The sequence below is a fragment of the Pleurodeles waltl genome, chromosome 11 (genome assembly GCF_031143425.1).
Source record: "Pleurodeles waltl isolate 20211129_DDA chromosome 11, aPleWal1.hap1.20221129, whole genome shotgun sequence".
Classification (NCBI taxonomy): Eukaryota; Metazoa; Chordata; class Amphibia; order Caudata; family Salamandridae; genus Pleurodeles; species Pleurodeles waltl.
Window position 1 is genome coordinate 929,619,958 of NC_090450.1, and position 21,212 is coordinate 929,641,169.

The 21,212-nt window shown below is 47.0% G+C and overlaps 1 protein-coding gene across 1 annotated transcript in view; it reads left to right on the forward strand.

Annotated features, from left to right (window-relative positions):
- The window catches only part of DNAH10 (dynein axonemal heavy chain 10), a 1,282,131-nt gene that overhangs the window by 613,326 nt on the left and 647,593 nt on the right, over positions 1-21,212 (forward strand). Inside the window, exons 30-32 of the mRNA XM_069215014.1 lie at positions 8,681-8,904; positions 14,006-14,275; positions 14,377-14,560. Of these exons, the coding sequence (XP_069071115.1) occupies positions 8,681-8,904; positions 14,006-14,275; positions 14,377-14,560 (678 nt within the window). The remainder of the gene's footprint in view (positions 1-8,680; positions 8,905-14,005; positions 14,276-14,376; positions 14,561-21,212) is intronic.

The window sequence follows — 21,212 nt, forward strand, 5'->3', positions numbered from 1 at the left end:
CTCCGGAATGCGGAGTGGTCCTGGGTGGTCCTGAGGCTGGTGGGGAGGGAGTTCCAGGTTTTGGCTGCCAGGAAGGAGAAAGACCTCCCACCCGCCGTGGAGCGGCGGATGCGAGGGACGGCAGCGAGTGCGAGGCCAGAGGAACGGAGGAGGCGGTGGGGACGTAGAAGCTGAGGCGTCGGTTGAGGTATTCCGGTCCCTTGTTGTGGAGGGCTTTGTGTGCGTGGGTGTTAAGTTGAAAGGTGATCCTTTTGCTGACTGGGAGCCAATGCAGGTGTCTCAGGTGTGCGGAGATGTGGCTGTTGCGGGGTACGTCGAGGATGAGGCGGGCCGAGGCGTTTTGAATGCGTTGCAGGCGATTTTGGAGTTTGGCGGTGGTCCCAGCGTAGAGGGTGTTGCCGTAGTCCAGGCGGCTCGTGACGAGGGCGTGGGTCACTGTTTTTCTAGTGTCGGCGGGGATCCAGCAGAAGATCTTGCGGAGCATGCAGAGGGTGAGGAAGCAGGCGGAGGACATGGCGTTGACTTGCTTGGTCATGGTGAGAAGAGGGTACAAGATGAAGCCGAGGTTGCGGGCGTGGTCTGTGGGGGTCGGTGCGGTGCCGAGGGCCGTGGGCCACCAGGAGTCGTCCCAGGCGGACGGGGTGTTGCCGAGGATGAGGACTTCCGTTTTGTCAGAGTTCAGCTTTAGGCGGCTGAGCCTCATCCAATCTGCGACGTCTTTCATACCCTCTTGTAGGTTGGTCTTGGCGCTGGCGGGGTCCTTGTTGAGGGAGAGTATAAGTTGGGTGTCGTTGGCGTAGGAGGTGATGATGATGTCGTGCTTGCGTACGATGTTGGCGAGGGGGCTCATGTAGACATTGAAGAGTGTCGGGCTGAGCGATGAGCCTTGAGGTACGCCGCAGATGATCTCGGTGGGGTCTGAGCGAAACGGAGGGAGGTGAACTCTTTGGGAGCGGTTTGAGAGGAAGGAGGCGATCCAGTCCAGGGCCTGGCCTTGGATCCCGGTGGAGCGGAGGCGGGTGATTAGGGTGCGGTGACAGACGGTGTCGAAGGCAGCCAAGAGGTCGAGGAGGATGAGGGCGACTGTTTCACCGTTGTCCATCAGGGTTCTGATGTCGTCTGTGACTGAGATGAGGGCGGTTTCCGTGCTGTGGTTGGTTCGGAATCCGGTTTGTGAAGGGTCGAGCAGGTTGTTGTTTTCCAGGAAGTTGGTCAGCTGTTTGTTGACGGTCTTTTCTATTACCTTGGCTGGGAAAGGCAGGAGAGAGATGGGGCGGAAGTTTTTCAGGTCGCTCGGGTCAGCTGTAGGTTTCTTTAGTAGGGCATTGACTTCGGCGTGTTTCCAGCATTCGGGGAAGGTAGCAGAAGAAAAAGAAGAGTTGATGACGGCCTGGAGCTGCGGGGCGATGATGACGTCTGCTTTATTAAAGATGAAGTGAGGGCAGGGGTCCGAAGGGGCGCCGGAGTGGATCGAGTTCATGGTGGATTTGGTTTCTTCAGTGTTGATGTGGGTCCAGTTGTTGAGGGTGATGGCCGGGGGTGCGGGTTCGGTGATGTTTGGTTGGGTCTGGTGTCCGAAGCTGTCGTGGAGGTCGCTGATCTTGCGATGGAAGAAGGTGGCGAGGGATTCGCACAAATCCTGTGAGGGCGTGACGGCGTTCGCGTTGGGGTTGGAGAACTCCTTGACGATGCTGCAAAGTTCTCTGCTGTTGTGGCTGTTTTTGTCCAGTCTGTTGGTGAAAAAGTTCATTTTGGCAGTGTGGATCAGGTGGTGGTGTTCGCGGGTAGCGTTCTTGAGGGCGGTCATGTTGTCAGCGGTGTGGTCCTTGCGCCAGGCCTTCTCGAGGGTGCGACAAGTTTTCTTTGATTCTTTGAGGGTGTCAGAGAACCAGAGAGGTTTTTTGGTGTTAGTCTGTCGATGCGTGTGTTTGAGGGGAGCAAGGTTGTCTGCGCAGGTAGAGATCCAGTTCGTTGGGGTCGGTGGTGAGGGTGGGTTGGTTGGTGGCGAGTGCGGAGAAGAGTTGCTCTTTGGGGATCTTGTTCCACTGTCGACGAGGGATGGGCTGAGTGCGGAGGTGGCGGGTCTCGCGTCGGAATGTGAAGTGGACACAGCTGTGGTCGGTCCAGTGTAGAGCGGAGGTGTGGCTGAAGAAGATGTGTTTGCTGGCGGAGAAGATAGGGTCAAGCGTGTGTCCGGCGATGTGGGTGGTGGTGTTCACCAGTTGCTTGAGGCCGAGGTTGTCGAGCAGGGCGGTGGTGTTGGGGTCGTTGTTCTGTTCCAGATGGAAGTTGAGGTCGCCTAGGAGGATGTAGTCCGACGAGGCGAGGGCGTGCGGGGAGATGAAGTCGGCGATGGCGTCGCTGAAAGGGGCGCGCGGTCCGGGGGGACGGTAGACAAGGGATCCTCTGAGGGTGGTCCTGGGTCGGTGCGAATTTGAAAATGCAGATGTTCAGCGGCGAGAGGGGTGTCTTCGTGGAGGTGGTGACGCTGATGGAGTCTTTGAAGACGATGGCGATACCTCCTCCTACTTGGTTGGTGCGGTCTTTTCTGGAGATCTTGTAGCCTTTGGGGATGGCAGTGGCGATGTCTGGAGCTGATGAGGCATTCATCCAGGTTTCCGTGATGAAGGCGACGTCCGGAGCTGTGGAGTCCAGGAGGTCCCAGAGTTCAACGGCGTGCTTGTGGACAGAGCGAGCGTTGACCAGGATGCACTTGAGGTGGTTGATGGCGCGTGGGCTGGTGGTCGTGGTAGTTGCGTGGTGGAAGATGCGTTTGCAGGAGTTACAGGCGAAGGGTCCATGGGTGCGCTTGGGGTGGGCTTGGAAGCAGGTGTTGGAGCGCCCGGGGTTGAGGGCGTGGAGGGTGGTGGGGTCGTAGCGCTGGGCGCGGGCCAGGCGTGGACGGGCGCAGACGGGCTTGCCTCTGGCGCGCCCGCTGCACAGTCGCGCAGCTGCCGTCATAAGAGGGAGGAGGGGGGGAGGGGTCAGCTGGGGGTGAATGGGAGCTGGGGGGTGGGGGCGTGCAGGAGGTCGCGGCGGGGAAGCGCGAGGGAGGGGGGACAGGTAGAGTGAGAAGAGCTGGGGGAGGGGGTTTAAGGGTGGAGGGGTGTGAGTGTTAGGAGTTTTAGGAGATTAGGGAGAGAGATAGGAGTAGGGTTGAAAAGATAGGGGAGGGGGGGTGGTAGAGGTGGGTGAGGGTGAGAGGTAGAGTGAGAGGATAGGGAGATAGGTAACAGAGGGGGTGTCGGGACGGGGGAGAGATAGGGAAATAGTTAGATGGAGAGATAGGTGGAGAGATAGAAAAATAGGTAGATAGGAGGAGGGGGTCAGTGAGGGAGTTAGATGGAGAGATAGGTAGAGGAGTGAGGGAGGCAGGTAGCAAAAGGGTAGATGTGGGTGATAGTGAGAGAAAGGTGGAGAGATAGAGGGGGTGAGGCAGGAGCAGGAGTGCAGAGACAGGGGCGGGAAGAGACAGGGGTCAGAGAAGACCGGAAGAACAGAGAAGAACAGAAGAGAAGAACAGAGAAGACGGAAGAACAGAGAAGAACAGAAGAACACAGAAGAACAGAAGAGAAGAACACAAAAGAACAGAAGAACACAGAAGAACCGAAGAGAAGAACACAGAAGAACAGAAGAGAAGAACACAGACGACCGGAAGAACACAGAAGAACAGAAGAACACAGAGGAACAGAAGAACAAAAGAACACAGAAGAACACAGAGGAACAGAAGAGAAGAACACAGAAGAACAGAAGAACACAGAAGAAACCGAAGAGAAGAACACAGAAGAACAGAAGAACACAGAGGAAGATGCAGGGGACAAAGAAGCAGAAGAGCAGACGAACAGAAGATCAACAAAGAAGATACAGAAGACGAAGAGCAGAAGGCAGAAGACCACAGAGCAAGATGAGGAAGAAGAGAGGCGACAGGAGAGGCTGAGGAGCACACAGAAGAAGAGAGAAGACGGGGAAAAGAAGAGTACAGAAGAAGATTGCAGAGGAGGAGCGAGGAGGAAGAGACAGAGAGGAGTTAAAGAAGCAGGAGAGAGGGTGAGTAGCGCGGGGCAGGGCGAGGGGCTGGGAGGTGGGGGGTACTTACTGTGAGGTGGGTCTCAGGAACTCAGGAACCTGGAGGAGCTGGAGGAGCTGCAGCGGCAGGGGGAGCGACCTACCCTTGACACTGTGCGCCACATACCGCTGCCCTTCTCCTGAGGGGAATCCCCCGGGGACCGCCCCTCACTCAGAGGCTTACGCCCAGCAGCCGCTGGTGCGCAGGCACTGCCCCGGCCATGCCTCTCCTCAGAGACTGGAGACGGTAGGCCACATTTCACCGAAACTGCTTTTTCGCATTTCTTTTCTTTATTGTCTTCCCCTTGCCAACGAGCATTTGTATTTCTATTAGTCTTTTGTTGGGGCAGCGAACACCCCAAAACTGCTGCCGCAACACCACCAGCCACCACATGTTTAGGGTGCTCCATACCAACCCAGGCTTGTTCTAGAACACCTGGTTGGATAAGGTCACACCCTAAGTGCTTCCCTCACAGCCGCCGCCTTATCCACCATGACAACAATCGTTAATTAAATAATGCCATAAAAGCCATCAATTCCTAACCTTCACAAACGGGCCACAGCATCTGTATGACGCAGTTCAGGCAAACAGTTGTTTTCAACCATTGCTCCGCCCACCCAAAGTAGCTGCCAATAGGTGAATCCCAATAAGCCTGGGATTTCCCACCCGCCCGAAGACGCCCCGGGGGGTGGACATCTAATGGATGCCACCCCCAGGAGCGCCCGTTGACCCAGTATTTTCAACTTGTCATCTCTTCAGTTATTCCGACTTCCATTGCCAAGACTGACCATTATTTGATTGAATGATCCTTTCCACAACCATGTCAATCTAATGTTTCCAGCCCAGTCATGGCGAGTAAACACCTATGGCATAAGCTGGACTTTGAAATATTTGGGGACTTCATTCAATCTAACAGTACACCGCTCAATACGAATGCAGAGACAGCTTATAACAATTTACACTCTTGGCTCACTGCATTCTTAGACAATGTTATCCCTTTCAAATGGCTACCTAACAGGAAGAAATACACGGCTCTTGGTATAGTAAAACCCTTGCCGCAGCAAAGGAGCACTGCAAAATCTTAGAGCGTTCCTGGAGGAAGACGTATGCCCCCTTCTGAAAGTCCAATGTGCAGCAGCCATCAAGTATTATAAATTAATTTTAAAAAAAAGCCCACTATTTCACCAAGTTAATCAAATAGTTTTAACCCGAACAAAGAAACCTTTAAGCTATTAAATGGCTTACTAAAACCGATACTTTCGGCTGACCCCACTGTTACTTCCGATGCTCAATGCAAAAAGTTTGCAGAATATTTCATAAACAAAATATATGACATCTACACTCAGTTCTCTTATACTCTGTTCCTGCTAACAGAATTCCTTTGTAGATGCCGATCTCTAGACCAGCACTTAACTCCTTCCCCCTCCTGGACCTGAAAAAGATGCTGGCTATTCGTTGTCAAGTTAATTCGGGCTCGCCCACGGACCCATTACAACCAGATATCTTTTGCAGGCTTGCAGACTCTTTTATGCCGCTGGGTCTGCTAGTAATCAATCTATCTTTGTTGTCAGCTCAGGTACCTAGTAAATGGAAACATCCTAAGGTTATCCCTCTGCTGGAGAAGCCCCCTCTAGCCACCTCTAAACCTGAGAATTTTTGCACCATCTCCTTGTTGCCTTTACTTGCGAAGATCACCGAGAAGCACCTAAATGACTTACTGGTGAAATACCTAGATGACAATCATATACTAGACACCTCCTAAAATGGCTTTAGGCCAAGGCACAGCACACAAAAAGCACTACTTGCAGTCACAGAGCAGCTTCAATGGGCCTTGGACAAAGGACTCACATTGGTGCTGATTCTGCTGGATGTGAGCGCCGCTTTTGGTACACTGTCACATGTGAACTTGCTAAAGTGCTAACAGAGCATCGGCATCGGCGGACAGCCTTGCGCTGGCTTGCCTCTTTCCTATCTGAATGAAGTTTACAGATCATTGCTCCACCTTTTATTTCTAACACACACCTTCTACATCAAGGTGTCCCACAAGGGCCATCACTAAGCTCCACTTTATTCAATATTTATCTTCAATCACTTGCACAGGTTGTAGAACCCACTGGGATGACACTTATATCCTACGCTGACGACACATAGATAGTACTCTCCCTTGAAGATAATCCTTCACTTGACGTGCTAATTGTCAAAAAGGACTATCAACAGTAGTGGAATGGATGAACGCCATCTGTCTTCGCCTGAATGCTAATAAGACAGAAGTTCTGTTGTTAGGCACTGGTACCCATTTATGGGGAGAGCATTGGTGGCCTATCTTGCCCCCCTCCTGCGAAAATCCTCTGTGAAATATCTGGGCATCACTGTTGACAACACCTTGACTTTTGAGTCTCAGGCAAACATGGTGGCTGGCTCCTGCTTTGGGCTTGTAAGGGATCTTAAACCAATTCTTGTTTTTTTCGATCCCAGCTTGTGCCAGATCATTGTCTAGGCCCCAATTTTAGCTTGGCTGTATTACTGTTACGTTCTACATTTGGGATGCAACAAATCAGTGACTAAGAGACTCCAGCAAGTTCCAAATGTTGCTGTCAGACTCTTGTTTTCACTCACAAGGTTTTGCTTGGTCTCTGGTCCTCTGGCAGAGCTACATTGGCTCACTGTGGGGAAATGTATTCTTTTTAAATCTTCGTGCGTGGTACACAAAATTATATACTCCCAAAGGCACTCCATTCTGGCGAACGTGGAGTTTCCCTATCGCCCAGCCTGTGTGCTGCGCTCGGCGGATCTCATATTAGTTGAGATCCCTCACGTCAGACGAGCAAGAGCAGGTGGATGTCCCTTAAGAGCCAAGGACTCTGCTGCCTGGAACTCGCTTCCCCTGCATATCAGGAACACCCGGAATCATCTGCATTTTAGGAATCTTTTGGAAACCTGGCTCTATTCTACAGAAGTTTGAGGTACCATTTTTCTCCTGACTTTTCACTGCGGCAGCAAACTCTCCATTCTCATCCCCAGGCCAGCGCTGGGGAGCTCCATAGTTGGAGCAGCCATGTGCTTTACAAATCCCATAACATAACATTGTCAAGTTTCCCCACCCAAGTCTCTCATTTCCGTCTCAGCCTGGAGAAGTGGTCTATGGATTACTAGGGACTGGTAAATCTGTGAAATTATGCCCTTGTATAGTTAGTTTCCCCATCAACAATTTAGCTTAAGGGTGCTGAAATCCAGGGCCTGCCTGTCTGGGAGAATATTAGCCGAGAGGGCATGCCGCAACTGCAGGTGTTTATGAAACTGGGTGCAGGAGAGTTGATACTGCTCCTGCAGTTCTCAAAAGTCTTGTATATGGGTACCTGCTTAGACATCCCTGAGATTAGTGATGCCTAGCCTATCCCACTTTGCACAGCCCTCCAGCCATGCCGTGTGCTGCAGGCATTACCCCTGCCAGAGTAGGGTCATCCCCGTCAGCTTGCGGTCCCAGCCCATAAGGCGGACTGCTGCTCTTCAGCTTAGTAATACTGCCCGGTGATTTTCAGAAGGGAATGATTAGTCGAGGCCCCATAGACCAGTCCCATGAGCCTGTCAAGGCCAAGCAAAGTCAGCTCTGTGCAGTAGGTCGGATCATCCCACCCTCCACTAAACCATCCGTTTATCACAACCAACTGGGAGGCCATGTAGTAGCTCTACAGGTTAGCTATACCCATCCATCTCTCCATCATAGGAGGACTGCTGGCAGTTAACTAAGAACTCAGAGGTGACCATCTGCTCAGAGGAAAGTGCAGATCGTAGAGGTGAGGTTCAGGAACCAATTCCTGGGAATTGGATGAGAGAAATTTTGGAAAACAGAGAAATTGTGGTAAGACCATCATTTTGAAGAGGGCCACTCTACCCAGGATATTAAGCTGGGGACTCCTCCACTTCTGCAGGTCCCCTCTCATTTTAGTTACTAGTGGTGTTAAATTAAGGCTTCACATCAGCTCTGGGAGGCTCAAAATGTAAATGCCCAGGTATGGAATAATAGATGGTGCACAGGGATCCTGGAACGCCAAGAGCAGACACTCAAGTCACCCGTTCTTGGGACCAACAGAGATTTGGACTTATTCACCCAGACACCTTAAGCCACCGCATAAATTTGAAGTAATTTTAAACATCGTGGGTCTGAGGTCTGCAGGTTCGCTAAAAAGGGCACAATGTCATCTGCTTATTGCGCAGTGCGTTCCTCAGGGCCAGCCCTTACATTCTTGTGTTCACTACCGTCACTCCAGTTTCCTCTCCAGGCATTCTACATTCCACTTCAAACATGTCTCCACTGCTTTTATGATCTTTTCCATTTTGTACACTTTCTTCACTATGGTATTTAGTGTGGCCATCAGACCTATAGAGAATTAAAAAAATAATAGATCTGGAATAATAAGTGCATCTGTGTCAAGATTTTAATAAATTATTTATTCCTGTGGCTTGAATTAAACGCTACTAAATGTTAAAAAGTGCAAATTCAATCACCCTTGAGCATCTAAAGTATGGTATTGTGGTCATTCTGATCTAGTTGCAAAGTTTTATTCCTGTTGGGCTGTTCTGAACATTCCCCTTATATCACTTTATATGTTTTAGATGTATGATAATATAGCATCCCTAAAATTTCAAGAAGGTGAAAATGGAGGGACAGTGGCCACTGGAATGATTTCAGCAGAAGGAGAAGTGATGGCCTTCCGACAGTCAATACCAGCAGAAGGACGTGTTGAAGACTGGATGACTGCTGTTCTGCAGGAAATGAGAAGAACCAACAGACTTATTACAAAAGAAGCCATTTTTAAATATTGTGATGACAAAAGCAGGTAAGGCAGTGCTGTCCAATATCTTGTGGGAAAACAGCTTAAGTTGATCCCTTTTGCCTTGATATGTGGGTATTACTTCTTCTCCAGTACTGGCACTTTCCCAGATTCACATGCTTGAATCATTCCCCGTCGTCGAAGTTGGTGTCCCATGGTACTATAATAAAGCAATGTGTATTACTTTGATAGATAGACTGGCCTTGAACCATAGGTTTTGTAGCCTATTCATGTTTTTTTAAATAAGGACCAAGCCACAAACTTTAGCCAGTCAGGCAACCGCACCCTCTGGAACACTCCCAGCAGAGGCTGATTCCCTCAGATTTTCTACAGCATGTTGTGTGGTGGGAGACTGCTTGAGCTCTGCTCAAATTGTCTTTTTCTCACATTTTACAAAGGAATTTACTTCCAACTATGATCACTTCTTCTACTACCTGTGGATTCTGACTGGACACCATGCCCCAACTCACCAAAAAAGGACTTTTCCGATCCTTTGACACCCGTGGGAAGAAGATGCTCCATTTGGTTGACCCACATAAAGAATGCATATATTGCCTACATCCAGGGCTAAAGGTGAGAGCCTGCAAAATCTGTTGCACCTTTTCTCAGAAGACTCTGAAAGACAGAGAAGATAGAATTTTGCTGTGGCTACCGAAGCTAATGACCAAAGACTGCCATTTATCTGAGGAGGATAGTGATCAGTTGTAGGGAAATGCCTCCCTTGGCATGGTTACCCCCTAACCTTTTGCCTTTTGTTGATGCTAGTTATGATTGAAAGTGTGCTGGGATCCTGCTAACCAGGCCCCAGCACCAGTGTTCTTTCCCTAAACTGTACTTTTGTTCCTACAATTGGCACAGCCCTGGCACACAGATAAGTCCCTTGTAACTGGTACCCCTGGTAGCAAGGGCCCTGTGGACAGGGAAGGTTTCTAAGGGCTGCCGCATGTATTATGCCACCCTGGGGACCCCTCACTCAGAACATGCAAACTGCCTCACATGGTACTCCCCTCAGGGTGCCATGCCCAGATCCCACTGGCTGTGGCACAGGTAAGTCACCCCTGTAGCAGGCCTTACAGCCCTAAGGCAGGGTGCACAATACCACAGGTGAAGGCATAGTTGCATGAGCACTATGCCCCTACAGTGTCTAAGCCAAACCTTAGACATTGTAAGTGTACGGTAGCCATAAAGAGTATATGGTCTGGGAGAGTGTCAAACACGAACTCCATAGTTACATAATGGCTACACTGAAATCCGGGAACTTTGTTATCAAACTTCTCAGCACAATAAATCCACACTGATACCAGTGTGGGTTTTATTGAAAAATGCACACAGTTCCTGCCAGCCTGCCACAACCAGATGGGTTTCTGGCCACATGGGGTGAGTGCCTTTGTCACTCTGTGGCCAGGAACAAAGCCTGCACTGGGTGGAGGTGCTTCTCACCTCCCCCTGGAGGAACTGTAGCACCTGGCGGTGAGCCTCAAAGGCTCATGCCTGTTGTTACAGTGCCCCAGGGCATTCCATCTAGTGGAGATGCCCACCCCTCCGGGCACAGCCCCCACTTTTGGTGACAAGTCCGGAGGAGATAATGAGAAAACCACGGAGGAGTCCCTCCATTGTTTTCTATGACAAACCTGACACCTACTTTGCACACTACATCCGGCCGCCCCTGTGCTGCTGAGGGTGTATTTTGTGTGCTTGTGTCCCCCCCGTGCTCTACAAAACCCCCCTGTTCTGCTCCCCGAGGATGGAGGTACTTGCCTGCTAGCAGACTGGAACCGGAGCACCCCTGTTCTCCATAGGCGCGTATGTGTTTTGGGCCCTCCTTTGACCTCTGCGCCTGACTGGCCCTGTGTTGCTGGTGCTGTGGCTTTGGGGTTGCCTTGAACCCCTAACGGTGGGCTGCCTATGCTCAGGAGACTGACTGTGTAAGTGCTTTACTTACCAGAGAAACTAACCAAAACTTACCTCCCCCAGGAACTGTTGATTTTTGCAGTGTCCCCTTTTAAAAAAAGCTATTTACAATTTAAACCAAAACTTTGTGTACTACTGTTTTAAATCAAAGTTCTGTACTTACCTGTGTGAAGTACCTTGCATTTCTGATGGATACAACTACCTGTGGATTCCTCACCTAATGAATTCTCCCCAATGCGCAGCATTCAACGGAAATTTTCTTTCCAGCTCTGCACGTCAGACGGAGTCGCGTGCAGTCGGGTAATTGTGAGGTCCTCGCCGACGTGCAGAGCTGGAAAGAAAATTTCCGTTGAATGCTGCGCATTGGGGAGAATTCATTAGGTGAGGAATCCACAGGTAGCTAATGTATCCACCAGAAAAGGCGTTACCGAAGGTAAGTAACTTGTTCTTTATGTACTTACCGCAAATTTTAATCTTGTGGTTCTAAAAATAAATTAAGAAAATATATTTTTCTATATAAAAACCTATTGGCCTGGAGTTAAGTCTTTGAGTGTGTGTTCTCATTTATTGCCTGTGTGTGTTCAACAAATGCTTAACACTACCCTCTGATAAGCCTACTGGTCGACCACACTACCACAGATAGAGCATTAGTATTATCTAATTTTGCCACTGTCTACCTCTAAGGGGAACCCTTGGACTCTGTGCACACTATCTCTCACTTAGAGATAGTATATACAGAGCCAACTTCCTTCATATCCCTTCGTACAAAGATTTTTAAAAGGGCTTGTGCATATGTTTCCACCTGTGCCTTTTGTTATGCCCCAGTGGGATCTTAATTTTGTTCTTACTTTCCTTATGTGTTCCTTTTGAACCTTTACATAACTGTCCTCTCCAGCTGCTCACTATCAAAACAGCCTTTTTGGTGGCAATTACATCTGCCAGGAGAGTGAGTGAGCTGCAGGCTTTATCATCGAAACCGACATATCTCACGATATATCCCGATTAAGTAGTTCTCAGAACAAGCGCCTCTTTCCTCCCCAAGGTGGTGACCCCTTTCCATCTGGGTCAATATATTACCCTGCCCACCTTCTTTGCGCCACTGCCTCCCTCGTGGCGTGCTGGTACTTGATATCTGCCAAGCAACAACGTGGGCTACCTTGCACACGTTTGCGAGACACTACTGCCTGGATAGCCAGGTGAAGAGAGAGGGGCATTTTGCCCGCTCAGTCCTGCAGGACTTCCTGGTATGAAATATATCCTCAAGACCCACCACCAGGAGTTATAGCTTGAGTATCTATTCTAAGGTAAAGAATCTGCAGCTAGAAGTCTCTATCAGATGAACAAGTTACTTACCTTCGGTAACAAATTATCTGGTAGAGACTCTATCTAGCTTCAGATTCCTTACACCCACCCAAGCCTCCCCTCTCTGCAGATATATATATCCATCATGTTTTGGTATTTTTGCGTTTCTTAAAGGCATTACTTTTTTTCATTCAAACAATCAAGCGTAGAACTGAAATGCTTTTGGTTCTTCCATGACTCTGTGCTTCTGGCGTGGAAAGTTGTGGAAAAGAACTGACTTACGCGCGCCGGGGTTGTGCCTATATAGAAGCCCGTGACATCGCAGACTGCTCCAAAGATGCTGACGCTGCCACACTAAGCCAGATGACGCACACGGATCCGAACGACGCCACCCGACGGCGCGTGCAGGGTACTGCTCAGCAGAAAGATTCCTGATTCAAAGCTGAGGCCAGGGAATTCTAAGCTAAGGAATCTGTAGTTAGAGTCTCTACCAGATAATTTGTTACTGAAGGTAAGTAACTTGTTCTTTTATATCCTTGCTGGGAGATGTAGTTTTTTTAATGAACTTAAAGGCATGAAAAGTTGTGTTACAGTGCTTCAGGTCAGGGATATTGAATTCCTTTTGGTACTGTTGCTGTGACCCTTTGGATCATCTCAGCTATTTTATTTTTAAACCTTGATGCCACTCGACAAGCACCATCGCATGGAATTATCTGCGGTACAAAGCACTTTTAATGTGTTCTTAAACTTCACTGAGGATTATAAAAATACACCATGGGCTGCTGTAAAATTACGTGAGTGGGAACTTTGCTTATTTAAAACTCTTGGTAAGTTTTCTTTTTTTTTCAAGTATTTGTACAGCCATATTAAGAGAGCTGTAACTTGACATTTTTAAATCTCACCTTAACAACAAATACTGTATGTCAAATTAAATTAAATTCAATTAAAATATAGTATCTATCAGAACCTTAGAATGCCAGTGACATCCATCTTATGGTGAGAAATCTAAAACAATAAATTGTTAGGGACAATAAATGATTTAAAACTAATATTTACAAATGGCACTTTTATGACTGTGTAGTTACGTTTATAGTACACAAAACACAGTTTTACATCAATAAACAATTTTATTGACACATATGCTTTTTCAGGTGTGTAAATCTTGTTTGAGGGGTGGGAAGTGGCATTCCAGTGTAGGAATGTTTTGGAAAGTTTGGAAATAACCATAAATACACTTATTTTTGGATATCTGCAAATATTTTCATGGACCATTCTCACCATGCAAATGGTTAGAGATATACTCTTGTAAAGGAGATTCCTTTTTAAGGGTTGCAATGGGAAGGGGACATCCTCAAAATTGGTTAGGATAGAGGGGGAAGGATTTCTTCATAGTGAAAAAATATTTTCCACTTGAAGAAAGTCTAGTTACACTCAAGCAAGGCATTTTGTATTTATAAATGTACACTGTGTGTATATATATATATATATATATATATATATATATATATATATATATATATATATATACACACACACACATATATATACATATATATATATACACACACACACACACACATATATATACATATATATATATACACACACATGTGGAAATGTTTTCTTGTAGGTAGAAATGGGAATTTACAAATGTTTTCCAACATGCCTGTCAGGTGTTACCATGAAAATGCTTGTTTATTGACCAGAAGTTGAAAAAAACAATCCAAATTCACAAGGAATCCAGCTGCGATAAATGTGTTACTTTTTTACGAATCTGACCCATAGTGGCCAACAACTGAAATTATAGCAATTATTTTTTTACTGTTTAAAGTTTGATAAACATCATTTATTGATACTATAAATTGTCACTTCAATTTTGACTCATTTTTCTCAGAGTGGACTGGATGCTGGATTACCAAGGGATGGTCGTGCTAGCTGGTAATCAGGTATGGTGGACCTGGGAGGTGGAGGATGTCTTTCGAAAAGTGAAGAAAGGAGAAAAACTAGCCTTGAAAAATTATGCTAAGAAAATGCATCAACAAATTGATGAACTAGTGACACGTATCACAACGCCATTAAGTAAAAATGACCGCAAGAAGTACAACACCGTTCTCATCATTGATGTTCATGCAAGGGATATCGTTGATATATTTGTCAGAGACAGGTAAATGTACAAGAGCATTTGAAAGATTACTTTTTCTGTTAAAGTGCCAAATTGTTAACTGTGGATGCTACATTGCTAACTGTGGATCTCTTTCATTTTAGCATTATGGATGCACAGGAGTTTGAATGGGAAAGCCAGCTTCGTTTTTACTGGGATCGGGATCCAGATGAATTAAACGTCCGTCAATGTACTGGCACCTTTGGCTACGGTTATGAATACATGGGCTTGAATGGACGACTCGTCATTACTCCACTTACAGATCGAATATACCTTACACTTACACAGGTACAGTCTGAGAATATTTTCTTGTCTTGCTTAGTTGCACTTACTTTACAGGTTAGTGTTTTGTTTGACATTTTTGAGTCATACACTGAAAGAATAGATTACCTTTTACCAAAAATATGACTTAATCTTACAAGATGTTTCAAACGTTTTCATTTGCAATCAAGGAACCTTTTCCCAATAAAAAATTGACAGTTTATACAGCTGTATATTTTGACACAATGCTTCATTTGTGTAGCACCTTGGCACAAAGTGATGCACAGTAGTTAACAAAATAATGTAATCATGAACCAATAGTAGCTACATGTATCAAAACTGGTGAAAAGTGGAAGTAGTCATGTGAAAATGTACTGGACCAGGTTATGAAACCTAGACGATCTCATTCACGTTGGGTGCTTAATAACATTTTCAGTAGCCCTGCTGTCTATCCATCACTGACAATCGATGCTGCTGTGGTAGATCTAGGTACCAAGCTCATACCAGCTACCCTATAGGAACATTTCCTTCTTTCAGGCAGTAAAGGTATTTGCCAGTCAGTTAATATCTTTGGCTACACAGGAGAGGAGGCTGCCAGAACAGCACAGCCTGTCCTGTCCTCCAGGATTACTGTCTGAAACATGGCGTATTTTCTCAGCTTGTTTTCTGCCTACCTGCCAGTATGATACATCATGATAGCAAGTACTTAAATACAGGTAGGTGTTTCATAGCAGCATTGAATGTTGCCATTCAGTGAAGTACACACTTCTCTGAAATAGTTGTGGGATTGTCCTACTTAGTTTCTCAAATGTAGTTTATACTGTGTGTGGCAGGCACATCGCCGGTTTCAAGGCTTGCTTCCTTAAAGCTCCTCTTTTATTCCTAGTGCAGAAAATATGTAAGTGGTTATAATTATGGTACACTTACATTTCTGGTGGATACATCTACCTGTAGCTTACTTGGCTTTGAATATTCCAGGCACCGACTAGATCCTGGAAAACCTTTGCAACAGCTCTCTGATGCTGAAGATGGCGTTGCCTCCATTGTGACGTTAAAGGTGCAGGCATGGTGACATAATCGGAATCATAAAGCCTTGGGTCTGGCGTCCCATCAGCAGTCCATTTCCCTTTTTTCTGCATCAGTCAGTGTGATCTAGAGTTAATCTTTCTTTCTCACAATTCAAATTTCATTCATTTTGATGCAGTAGGGTTATACCCCCCTCCAAAATGATCGATATTTAAGCCACTGTGACATTGTTAACATTGTGATGGTCATATGTCCATCAAAGACCCGCGCAAAGACAATGGTGTCCAAATTCGAGACATAACTAGTCGTTGTGCATCGAACAAGATCACAGTCAAGGCCATAACAGGGATCAAGAACACCCACAACATCATCACCCCGACAAGTGCTCACAAGAGAAGCAATTATATCATAAGAAAAAATGTTACAATTCTTCTCCACGTTGAGCCAAAAGCATGGGTAAGTCTCCACCAGCTCCACCAGCCTCGCAACCGGAGTTAGTGTAGAGTTCTCCGGCACAGTCCCTGCTGACCTCGGATCTGACTCCGCCAAGTCCACTTGCACCATCACCTCCTCCTCAGCTAGCAACCCGTCTGTCCAGAATCCCCGGTGCCAGGAGCCGATCCATCTGGCTTCAAGCAAGCCATGATAAATATTTTCAGAAGAGCAGTCATCCCCTCTTGTACGTCTGGCTGGCCCTATGCGACATGTGAGGGACATGCTTTAGGCATCTATAATCTGACTGAAAAAGAATAATTAGATGTCCTCATGATGGAAACATGGCTAAATGAGGATTCCTGCCCTGAGTTGCAACTGGCTCTCCCCCACACTATGCCTGCATACATTTAGATTGAGAAGGCAGGAGGGGTGGCTGGGTTGCTGGGTTGCTATAGCTTTTAAGAAGTTAATAAAATATTGTATGTTCCAGGTTGGAACCTGGTTGGTGCAGAGACTTTAGAATTTGTAATTTCTGCCTCTGCCCAGAGTCCTGTTAGACCACCCCCCTGGTTATGCAGGAGACTTTATTAATTCTATTTCCCATGCTCTAGGTCATAAAATTATTCACTAGACGAGCTTCACGATTTTGGGTGACTTTAACGTTCGATTGGATAGCCCATCGGACGACCTAGTATCTAAACCGACTGAATTGTTGACTGACGTTGATCTCTCCACTACCCTAAAGGGACCAACACACAAAGCAGGCCACACTATAGACACCATTGTTTTCTAAAACCCCACTAGACCTAGGTAGGCCAAAAAATGTCCCATAGTCAGGTCACATTATACTACCCTTTTGCTGGCTCTGGTCCCCTTCTAAAAATCCAGGAAGAACACGACCTACCACCATGAACCTGAAATAAGGTGGTTATGCCCCTACTGAAGGATACCCTTGTGGCCACCAAACTCACAATAAAAGGCAACATTGTGTCAGATAAGATTAGTGTGAACTGGCTCGCAGAAGCCCCCTCTATAGCTGCCCTTGTAGCTAACAACAGGACCCTTAGATCTAAGCCACCCAACCCCTGGTTGACAGGAGAACTAATGGAAGACTTGAAACATTGTAAAAATCTAGAACGCGCATAGCGACAACAGTATAATGAAGCCAATAAAAGCTGGTACAAAATGTCACTTAGGACATACCACATTAACCTGAAAGTGGCACATCATACGTTTTATTCTAGTGTTATTGAGAAAGCAAGCAACAATGCAAAATAATGTTAAAAAAAATTGTACCTGATTTCCCTGAGCCTAAAAGCACTGCCCTCATGAAACTAGGCAGTTCTCAATTGAGCATATTTTCGCTCTCAATTGAGCGTATTTTGTGAAGCCAAAATCTGCTCTCAATTGAGCGTATTTTGTGAAGCCAAAATCCAAAAAATCCAGGACAATCTTGCAATAATGCAAAATGATAAGCCCTCAAGCACTGTCTGCTATTCAGTGCCCTGGGCTCAGAACAAATTAATGCAGTTTACCCTCACCAACAGTTGAAGACCTGGAAAGATTCTTCAGAAGTAAATTAGGTTATCCCCGGATTCTCTCACCCCCCCACAAGTTATGAGAATTTTATAGGATACTCTATGCCCCATTTTCCATGATCCTTTCATCACTTCCTTATGTTCCGGGATAATACCCCCTCCTTGAAAAAGGCAAACATCATTCCCTTTAAAAAAAAAAGAAAAACAAATGCAGACCACAATATTTGCTCGAATTTTAGACCCGTCTCCCTGCTCCTCAGGGTCTCTAAGGTCATCAAAAAAGTTGTTAACACTGAGGTAATGCAATTCCTGGAAACCTGTTATAGGAAAGTACCCTCTTTTTGGCATGGTTACTCCCACTTGTTGCCTGCTATCAGTATACTGTTATCACTGGGATTCTGCTAATCAGGGCTGCAGTGATTGTGCTCTCTTCCTCTAAATTTGGTTGCCTAGGACTTTGCACACCCCACAATTAGCATAGTAGTGCCCCCATATAAGTTCCTAGTGTACGGTACTTAGGTACTCAGGGCATTGGGGCACTAGGGGTTCCCCATGGGCTGCAGCATGTATTGTGCCACCCATGGGAGCCCATGCAAAATGTATCTGATGGCCTGCAATTGCAGCCTGCTTGCAAAGGTGCATGCACCCTTTCACCACAGGTCACTACACCAGGTCACTGTAAGTCACCCCTGTGGTAGGCCCTTCTAGCCCAGAGGGCAGGGCGCAGGTCTGTGTGTTTAAGGGCACCCCGGCATGAGCAGAGGTGCCCCTATGATCTCCAGTTCTATTAAACTGGACTTTGTAAGTGCGGGAAGCCATTTTACCTGTGTACTGGACACAAGTCACTATCTGTGTCCAGCAACATAATGGTGATTCTGAACCTGGGCATGTTTGGTATCAAACCTGTTGGAATCATACCCCAATACTGTTGCCAGTATTGGTTGTATGATTCCATGCACTCTGGGGGCTTTTTATAGGACCCCCAGTATTGCTCCTACCAGCTTTCTGGGACTTTTCCGGGTAGCCTGCGCTGCTGCTTGACCAGCTCAAGTAGGGGGAAGGCAGAACAAAAGATTTCCTGTGGGAGAGGGAGGCAACATTCCTCTCCCTTAGAAATAGATGTTACATGGCTTGGAAGGGGTAGCCTTCCCAAGCCACCGGTATGCTTTGAAGAGCACATTTGATGCCCTCCTTGCATAAACCAATTTGCACCAGTCCAGGGACCCTCAGTTCCTGCTCTGGCACGAAACTGGACAAAGGAAAGTGGAGTGACCACTCCCCTGTCCACCACCACCCCAGGGGTGGTGCCCAGTGCTCCTTCAGGTGGCCACTTGATTCTGCCATCTTTAATGCAAGATGTGCAGAGTCCCCTAGGAGCATCTGAGTAGCCAGGTCAGGCAGGTGACGTCATAGCCCGCTCCTGATAGGTGGTCACCTTGCTAGGTGACTAATCCTCCCTTCCAGGACTCTTTTGGGTCTCTCTCTTGGGAGGGTCCTCAGATTCGATGTACAAAACTCCACCAGGACTCCTATGCATCGTTTACTTCACCTGGTCACTAGAACTGCAACTAGACTCTTCAGGAACTAACAATATGCAACTCCATTTACAACTCTGCATTGCAACATTGTTTCTTCGACTCCTTCCAGCAACTGCAACATTTCCCTGGCTGTGCATCCTCCGAAGTGAACAAGACTTCAGCCTGCACCAAGAAGTAAGAAGGAATCTTCTTTGAAGTGAAGGAGTCACTCCCCTGCATGTGCAGACACTAACTGCATTGACGACCGGCTGCATGGATCTGCTCTCCTCTGGAACTGCGTGGATCCTACATCACAAGTGGTGGTCTGGAGTGGTACCCTTGGTCCTCTCTGTGCCAGATATAAAACTTGGGAGATGGAAAGCCCCTGCTTCTCCTTGCAGGAGAGTACCCATGTGTACCACGACTCTTGCAACTACCAAGGCTTGTTTGCTCCTGCTCCAAGGGATTTTCAGGCTCTGTGTAGCCCCAGCCCCCAGCACTTGTTCCTGCCAAGCACAGTCTCCTCTCTGCTGCTCTAGCGATGTGGGACTCCTCTTCATGTGTGTTGACTGGGCCTCACTGCAACTTACTGTGCCTGCTGCCAATGAGTTGCCTGTGGGAGCTGTGACTGCTTTTGTTGGCTCACCCGACCTCTGAGGGTCACCTCGGACTCCCCCTCAAGGGTCGAGTCACCTCAACCTTGCTAGTCCTCTTTAGCCTTGCAACTCTTCTTCGTTTTCTTTTGCATTTGCCAAGGCTTGTTGGTGGTCCTCCGGCACCACTGATCCACTGCAGGTCGACAGCCGACGTGCAACATCATCTGCATCACTTCAGGGACTCCTCTTCATCTCCTGCGCTGCACAACTGGTCTTCTTCTTCCTCCATCATCCTGGTCCTACATCCACAGATGGGGGGGGGTGGGTAGTTGCTCCTGCCACAACAGGACACACCATCACAAACTGGATCTTGTCTTCTTCCCTTGAAGGTCCTCTTCTGCCAGAATCCACCTTTGGCTTCTTCCAGTCTGGTCTGGGTCTTGCACAATCCTTTTGATAAGTCCCCCTGTTAGTTTTAGGGAAAGCCAGGTACTTACTTCTTTTCTCCTGGTCACTGGGAGTCACTCTGGTACTCACTGCTTGGGGTTCCTGGTTTCTCCATCTCCCCTCTAACGACTCCACATCCTTGATTGGGGGTCTGTATTTTGTATTCTACTTTCCTAGTATATGGTTTGGCCCTCCCCTGGGGCCCACACTATTTTCTAATACTTGTTTCTATGCTAATTTCCAACAGCTAATGTGTATAAAATTAGTGTGTACTTACTTCCAGTTGGAGGGAACTGCCTATAAATATTCTAGTGTTGTGTTACTATAATAAAGTACCTTTATTTTTGTAACACTGTGGTTCTTTCATGTTTGATAGTGCTGTGTGACTATAGTGGTATTGCATAAGCTTTGCATGTCTCCTAGATAAGTATTGGCTGCTCATCCACAGCTACCCCTAGAGAGCTCTGGCTTCCTAGACACTGCCTACACTTCACTAATAGGGTATACGTGGACCTGGTATAATCTGATAACAATATATGTGCTCACCACACACCAGGCCAGCTTCCTACACCTGTGACCTTCTACACCCATCACAATCAGGTTTTAGGGCCTTCCGCAGCACAAAGTAGGCACTTGTAGAAATCACAGACTTCATCTAATCCACATTGGACGCTGGTCATAATGCTGCACTAATTATATTGGACCTCTTAGCGGAATTTGACACGATCTCACATGAGATACTGTTACACCGGCTCTCTCATATTGGAATGATGGGGAAGGATCTGACCTTGCTGGGTTCCTTCTTAAAGGACAGGGAACAGGCAGTTTAGCTCAAACCTTACTTTGCGGAAGATAAAACTCTTAAGTATGGAGTGCCTCAGAGCTCTGCCCAGAGCCCCACACTTTTAAATATCTATATCTATAGATATAGATATAGATATAGATATAGATATATATGTATATATATATATGATTCTGCTGGCTTACCTTATAGATGATTTTAGTATCCAGGTGGTCTCCTATGCAAATGATACACAACTTCTGCTATCCTATAATGAGTCAGGAGCCTAAGTCTATTTGGTACTTTTATGACAGTTGTGATGGCATAGTTGAACCCCAA